The sequence below is a fragment of the Gekko japonicus genome, unplaced genomic scaffold (genome assembly GCF_001447785.1).
Source record: "Gekko japonicus isolate JY-2015 unplaced genomic scaffold, Gekko_japonicus_V1.1 scaffold46, whole genome shotgun sequence".
In the NCBI taxonomy this organism is placed as follows: domain Eukaryota; kingdom Metazoa; phylum Chordata; class Lepidosauria; order Squamata; family Gekkonidae; genus Gekko; species Gekko japonicus.
In genome coordinates this window covers 1,163,368-1,171,248 of record NW_015169173.1, presented here as the reverse complement: position 1 = coordinate 1,171,248, position 7,881 = coordinate 1,163,368, and the positions used below count along the sequence as shown (strand labels likewise).

Here is a 7,881-nt window from a genome sequence, read left to right as displayed (position 1 = left end):
CTCTTCATGGGATTAATCACTTCCTGCTCCGGACTTGGGTGTTGTTCCATACTGTGGGACTGGGTAACACACCTCGCTTCAGAGGCAACTGCATGTTGGTGCTAGATGATTATGTTGTGTAACATGATGTAGCCAGCCCCCAATTTCTGGTGTCCACACTCCTACACACAAGCAATTACATTTGCCCGGAGACAAGGAAAGTCTGGAGTAACCGAGGGGTGACAATCAAAGACCATTTTCATGACCTCTGACTCTTATTCCCGAGGATTCTTCCTTCCCTCTTGTTCCTCCCCTGTTTGCTTTTCTGTGAAATCATCTGTTTTTAACTGTGGGCGGCTTCTCCAACTAGGACATGTTTAGAGCAGAACAGCTGCCAAGGGGACTGCATGCCAGAGACAGGGTGTGTTTTATGTGCACAGAAAGGGTGGATGTGTGTGTGTGGTTTGTGATAGTATGAATTGTCTATGTGCAGAGGATATCTGGGAATCTGTAGGTATGTACCAAAGCCAGTAGGAGTGGATGATGAATATGGTACTGTATGAAGCACAGTGTGGCTTTTGTTTGGTTTGAAGAGTGTGCTTGACTGAAAAGGATGTTGATATGTTTTGCTTGTATTGTGCAAGTGGGTACAGAGCAGATCACAACAAACTGATGTAGAATGTAAAAGCTGTTTGAAAAGCATTTGTGGATGTGTACAGCATGCTGTTAAAAATGTCATGCGCTAGTAACTTTTTTGTATTTATGGTAAAGCTTAATAAGGTGTTCTCATTCTCTGACCACTAGGAAACCCCTATCAGAAAGTACAGTTCCAGGCACTCTGTCTGTGGGTCTGTGCAAATTGCCCCATGGACATAAAAGTTCCAAGACTGGCCTGACCGGTAAAGTGTATTACAGAGTGGTCTGGGTGGGGAGAAGGAAGATCTTCCACCTTTTAAAAATGGCCACAAGAAATACACCAGACAGGAAAAGATACATTGTGCATAAAAAATGGCCAGATGGCAGCTCTAGGGCATATCTCCAATGGAAATCCTGTTCTACTAGAGGGACAAGGGGCAGCAATATCTGCCAGTTTCCCCCCTCTCACTACAGAGCCTCACTATGCCCCCTCAATTTCAGGGGACGGAGTGGACTACATCAGGAGGGGGAAGTGGGAAAGTCCCACTCCATGAAGTCCATGGATGGCTGTGCATAGGGATGACCACTGTGATGACACGACTGAGATGTCAAGAGGCTAAGAGACGGGACTGAAGTCTGTTAGCAGTGCTGCTGGAAGCACAAGGAATAAGATTAAGGGGCTGTCCTGGGAAGATGATAATTCTACAATTTATGAGCACTTTTCCTGAGAGTTCAAAGCACTTCACTCATGTTATCTCGTTAATCGCAACAACCAGTGTTCTCTCATCAGTCATCCCTATGATACAGACAGGATGCAGAGGGAATACTGGCTTGCCTACAGTGACCTGGTGAATTCAGGGCTGAGGCGGGATTGGAACCACAAAGTCTCTGTTTGCACTCTTAGCCAGCACTAAAAGACAGGGGGGAAAGTAGGAGGGGTCAGGATTGAATCCCATTACAAGCCAGTGGAAACAGAGATGGACAAACCGGGCCAATATTCCCCTGCTACAGCTCTGGAACCATACATGGTGAAGAAGAACTGACCTCCTACTAGCATTCTAAGGGTTAATACTAGACCATCCCAGGAAGGGAAGCTGGGAGCAGACGGTGTCTGACTTGCTCCTGAGTCACAGAGACCGATAACACGTTTCCACCCAAGGCAGCCAAAATAACTCGGCTGGGAACTTTCCCACATGGAGTTTGTTTTCCATCTCAGTGGTTGCATGGGGCAGGAGATGTGAGAGAAGAAAACACAAGGCTCTTCTGTCGTGGCACACATTTGTAGCTAAATAGCCAGTGTGGCACAGTGGAGTGTCTGGCTTGGATGTGAAAAGCACAGGCTCTGATCCCCAGTTAGTTGTGAAATGTTGCCTTGGACAATCCACTGCCTCTCAGCCTTCACTACCTCACAGGGTTGTTTTCAGGCTAAACATTACGCTGAGCACACTGGAGAGAAGGTGACATATAAATAAATAGATCACATCTCCTGTATTCTAAGTTTTCTTAATGTAAAAACAAAATATTGGGGGGGGGTGTTTCCCCCCAGCAACCAGCACAAACTTAAAATGTCAAAATCAAAGGCCAGTTGTCTGCAACTCTATCTAGACCCATTCTCTGCGTACTAGTTGTTCCATAATACAGTGTTCAAACTTCTGTGCAGGTAAATCCTAAGCATTTCATGAATGCTATTAATGGGACTTTAGTACACCCAACTAAATATGCACCAAGTTTCAATCTTGTAATTGCAACATACCATGTCTGTGGATTGAGACTAAGCAGACCACCAAATCTGGGACTGTAATATAGAACTCGGGGAGCGTTTATTTTTTACAAATTCATGAGGGGTAACTGGTTAAGTCTTGTGAAGCAGAAACAAAAAAGAGATTTGTGTCACCTTAAAACACTAACAGATGTACTGTGTTCCCAAAAGGTTTCTACCACAATGCTGGCCTTTGAGATGCCACATTATGCAGTAAAAACAGTATAATTTTTGGAACCCCCAGTGAAAAAAATATGTGGCTTCTTTATTATCTTTCCCAGAAAATTAGGTAGAGACACTGATAAAAGTTGGATGAGTGGCTACTGAGGATCTTATTTTACTTCCAAGATGGAATTGTCTCTATTTGCCTCAGCAACTGGAATATGAAGGAGGCAATGTCTTCTGCCTTCTTATTGTCCACAGAGAATTATCATGTTGACAACAGGAATAGAAGTCATTGTTTACAACTAAATGCATATGTAGAAATTTGAACACACAGCTGGCAAAGCCCCATGTTAAGAGCCAACCTGGCTCCTCCTGGAAAAATCTAAACCAGAAAATGCCAGCAGGACAAGGCCTCTAGCAACGTTTTAAAGACGAACAGAATTACACCATGAACACATGAAGCTGTCTTGTACTGCATCAGACCACTGGTCCATCAAGGTCAGTATTGTCTACTCAGCCTGGCAGCAGCTCTCCAGGGTCTCAGGCTGAGGTCTTCCACATCACCTCCTACCTGATCATTTTAACTGGAGGTGCCGCGGATTGAATCTGGGACCTTCTGCATGCCAAGCAGATGCTCTGCCACTGAGCCCCAGCCCAAATTGAACTGCATTGGCCAGTTGAAATCATTGGGTTTAGACTGGAGTTACCCTGTTCAGCCCTGACCTGGACGGCTCAGGCTAGCCCAAACTTGTCAAATCTCAGAAGCTATGTAGGGTCAGCCCTGGTTAGTACTTGGATGGAAGACCACCATGAAGGTCCAGGATTGCTACTTAGAGCCATCCAATGACAAACCACATCTGTTTATCTCTTGCCTTGAAACCTACGGGGTAGCCATAAATTGGATGCAACTTGACAGTACTTTCCATCACCAACCATGTTCTGGATTGACTGTTGAAGCATAAGCACCACTGGTGAGCTAGAACACAGGTGGCCCCTGGTGGGAGTTCATAGTCCTGCAGCACCTGGAGTTTAATCATTTGCTCCCATACTGCATTCCCTTAGTTAATACTTTTGTTTTCTATTTCTTTAAAATTGCTCCTTTGAGAAACAGGCATGGATTGTTAAAACTGTACAAACAGACTCTTAACCATATTGGTTACATGTGGAGGCAGAGCCATCCAGTCATGGTCCAGCCAAAAGCTGATTTAATTAGCAGTGGTGGTGGAAAATGCCATCAAGTCGCAGCTGACTTATGGAGACCTCCTAAAGTTTTCAGACTTTCAGAGGTGGATGGCCACTGCCTGGCTCTGCATAGGAAGCCTGGACTTCCTTAGTAGTCTCCCACACAAACACTAACCAGAGGTGACCTTGCTTAGCTTCCAAGATCTGAGATCGAGCTAGCCTGCAGGGTTGCCAACTTCCAGGTGATAGCTGGAGATCTCCCACAATCATAATTGATTTCTAGGTGAGAGATCAATTCACATGGAGAAAATGGCCACTTTAGAAGGTGAACTCTATGGCATTGTACCCCACTGAAATCCCTCCTTAGGCTCCACCCCCAAATCTCCAGGTATTTCCCAAACCGGAGCTGGCAACCCTACCAGCCTGGGACATCCTAGTTAGGGTGGTTTAATTAGTATTATGGTTAAACTGCGAATCAGTTTTCAGTGTCAGAAGTCTGAAATATTTACTTTAAAATTAAAGTGCCTCTGAGCATGTGCAAAGTTAATCAGCACTTAGTAACCCACACCTCGTCCCTGTTCTCCTAGGACAACGAAGCAAGAGAAAGGACACGCCTCTGAAGTGGTGTCGTTGTTGTTTTCAAAGAAGATTAAATACTGGAACTGCCCACCTACCCGCGAACGGATTCCTTCACCATATACAGGAACAAATGTTCACTGGCCTACATTTCCTCCTAGCGCGTCGCTACTGCTGCGGGCGTGGCTTCTTTTCCCCCCGCCCAGGTTACAAATAGCGTCGAACGAGCAGTGACGTCATATAGTGTGCGTGAGGGGCTTTCGAGGCCGCTAGGGGGCGTGGCGTTGGGAGCGTTGGCGGCAGCGGAACCATGAGCGAGGCTAGTCCGGCGGAGCGATGTGGGGCGCTCATTACTTGGGTAAGGCGGCAACAGGACGTGGGAGCCGGGTGCCCGGGCGGCTGGAGAGGCTTTCCCGGGGGAGTCGTCACGGCGCACTACCACCGTCGCCCGCCCACTGTCCCTTTGCTGTATATGTAATATTCTCATAGATGACTCCCTTGTTGTCGCCAGCACCTGTCCTCCCAAATGGAGGCACCCTTAATCCGGATGCCTAGCCCAGCTCCTCCCTTTTCGCCTTGAAATGGGTAGACAAGACTGCACATTTAAAAAATATTATACTGAAATAGCTGGCCGCTTTTATTTCTTGAAATAAATTCTGCCTGAACATGTCGCTTTAACCTCCCTGGCTTTTGAGCTCTAAAAATCTGATAAAAGTACACGAAGGCGTAACTGATCTGGGTCCCTTGAACTCTTTTTCTACAGTAGACCTCAGCCTCTCTAGTAGACCTTCCTACTGTAGCCCCCTTGCCTCTATTCTGTGCTGTAGTCCTCTGAGCCCATTAAAAATCTCTCAGTGCTACAAATCTTCTTTCAAGACTCAGGCTATTTTGGTAGGTGCCTCTTGCACATCATGATTATGCAGTAACCATCACCTGTTATTTCATTGCTGTATGGAATTATCTTGTTTTAGTTTCTCTCTGTAGCCTGCCTTAGTCATCTTTCTTTCAGAGCAGCATCAGAGGCCTTCTGTTACCTGTTGTGATGGAGTTTTATGTTTTGAAGGATTCTGTTTCCCCAGCCATTTGAAAGAATCTTATCCCACCTGCTTTGCTATTCCCAATGCAGATATGGTTCTCTGGAGGACATCTAGTTGAACAGGGACCTTACCTTTCTCAGCAGCCCTCTCTTCTTCATTCAGAAAATGGAATTAAAACACATCTAGTTAAACCGCATTGGGTAATGGGTTTTATAGGGGGAAGACTTAATGCAGCCTGCTTTACAAATGTGCAGGAGTAAAGAATTAGTTACAGATACAAAGTTATAGTCATCAGAAGGATTCTTTCTCTTCTCTTTGGAATTTCTGTAACCGTTGCAGGTTTATAGGCTGTATTCAGGCATTAGAGGCAAACCAAATTGTGGGGATGAATATGATTAATTGTTGAGCTTGTGAAACCCCCCCTCCCTGCTCCCATTGCATGGCTTGCCAAGACTGTTTAGCTCCAATTAGTTCTGACATCTGAATGTAGGTGCCTCCATGCACTGATGTTTAATTCTGGTTGCTGTGAAAAGAGTAAGTCTCAGTGAAGGTGCCTGCATTTGGATATCTGCTGAAAACATCAGTCTTGGCACATTGTGCAAAGGAAGAATATGTGAAGCTGTCAGTTTACCCAAAGTTTGTTTATAAGGCGAACAAACTCTGGGTCATTTGTGACATCTGAATTCAGCCATTAAGTCTAGCCTAAGTTGAGGTTAAACATTGTAGGAGGCAAGACTGCAGTACGAGTAGTCATCTTACTTATTAGGCTGGGGTCTGGTGTCATCTCTGAAGTGTTTCCCGTGAGTCCAAAAACAAAAAATAAGAACTTTATATTCACTGTTGCTTTTTGTTTAATGCTTTAGAAAATACTAGAGATTCCAGCAACAGTGAAAATTAAAAGTAGGATATTTTGAGCGTGTTAATATTTTGGTGCATATCTGAAAACAGTAATGTTATATCATACTGTGGTGGGGGGACTGCTCTGAAGCTGTCCATCGTAGTGATAAAATATGCTATAAATCACTGCTTCTATTTAATTTTAAATGCTGATAACTTTTAACTGGTATTTGAAGACGTGTACTATCTTCACCCAGTAAATAAGCTTTCCCTTTACTGGACACAAGTCCTGAAAGACAAACAGGTCTTAATTTAAAAACAACAACCCCATTGATTAAATTTATGGTCCCGGTCACACGGGCTGGAAAATGCGGGGGGGGGAACATGGCTGTTTGCCCCGGAGCAAAATAATGTGCGGCTGCCCAATCACACGTCCCGTCGAGGTCCCATGGTTAGGGGGTGAGGTGCCAATCACACGGCTATCCAGCAGCGTGGCAAAGAAGCGGCGCGGCGCGATCACAGCAGCAATCGCTAAGCGCCGCTCCCATGGCAAACAGATGTTAGTTTTACCGAAGTTTGTGCGCATGCGCCGTTGGGTGCTTTTGTGCATCCTGCGGAGACTTGGGGGGGAAAAAACCCTTGTTTGCGAAGGAACATCGGCGGGCGCCGGATGCCACGGGAGTCCACCGGAAACGCGATCAGACGCCCGCCCTTGCACTGCACTCTATAAAAAACCAGAACCTCGTAAGTACTAGTTTTTTAGTCCGCATCTTCGGCGGGACACCACGGGATAGCCATGGGAGCACTACGCTTCCCAGATGTTGCGGTGTGATCGCGCCCGGAAAATCTGCCTATCATCCGTATCTTTAACGCGGCAAATGCTCCGTGTGACCGGGGCCAATGTTCAACTTTCAAAACAAAGTGAAGTAAGGATTATTCTGCAAGATGGCAAGGCTTTGGTTTGTAATTTTTGAATATTTCTTTGCCGTACAAGTAAATGTATGTTTGCTTGTTGGTTTTGAATCCTATTAGCAAATGGTTAGATTTTGATAGTAGCTTATTTGAATTGTTTTGTCCATTGAGTTAATCAAATCTCTTGACCATTGCTTATGCCCTTTGCCTCAGGTGTGATCGAGAATCTTCAGTACTGTCAGTTTGTTCAGCATATCAGTTCAGAAAATGGATCTTTGCTGGAACAGAATGCTTTTTTCTTATAAAGTTAGAGCAAACTGAAAGCTTATTTAAAGTATTTTTCTATGGTTATCTATTGTCACATTTCTTTTCTAGTTTGTATTGTTTTACATACCTGCTTTAATAGCTTTACATTTTTAGTTTTCCATTTTAGCTTAATAGTTTGCATTTAAAAATACCCTGACATTGAACTAACTAAGTCAGCATTGCTGGAACTTTAACTGGAGATGCTGGGGATTGAACCTGAGACCTACTACATGCAAAGGAGATGCCCTACCACTGAGCCACAGCTCTTGGATATTAAGAACTGCTGCCATTGGAGTGATCTTTTTCCCTCCCCAGTTTGCTCTTATGCTTGAGTTTTCCCCTCTGTTCTTTTGTACCAGTAACAGCAGGGGTGAAAAACAGTTACTTATTCTTCTCTCCCTCCCCCTTCCATCATGTAGTGGTTGCCAAAGATACCAACTGTTTCTGTGCTCAGGCAAGTGCAGAAAACAATGTTGCTAGATTCAGTATGAG

General features: G+C 44.8%; 1 protein-coding gene across 2 annotated transcripts in view; it reads left to right on the top strand.

Annotated features, from left to right (window-relative positions):
- Positions 1-4,597: 4,597 nt before the first annotated feature.
- The window catches only part of HOOK2 (hook microtubule-tethering protein 2), a 29,620-nt gene continuing 26,336 nt past the window's right edge, over positions 4,598-7,881 (top strand). For both annotated transcript variants that reach the window (XM_015415838.1, XM_015415837.1), the window contains exon 1: positions 4,598-4,655. In XM_015415838.1, coding sequence (XP_015271324.1) covers positions 4,608-4,655 — 48 coding nt within the window. In that variant the 5' untranslated portion in view covers positions 4,598-4,607. The remainder of the gene's footprint in view (positions 4,656-7,881) is intronic.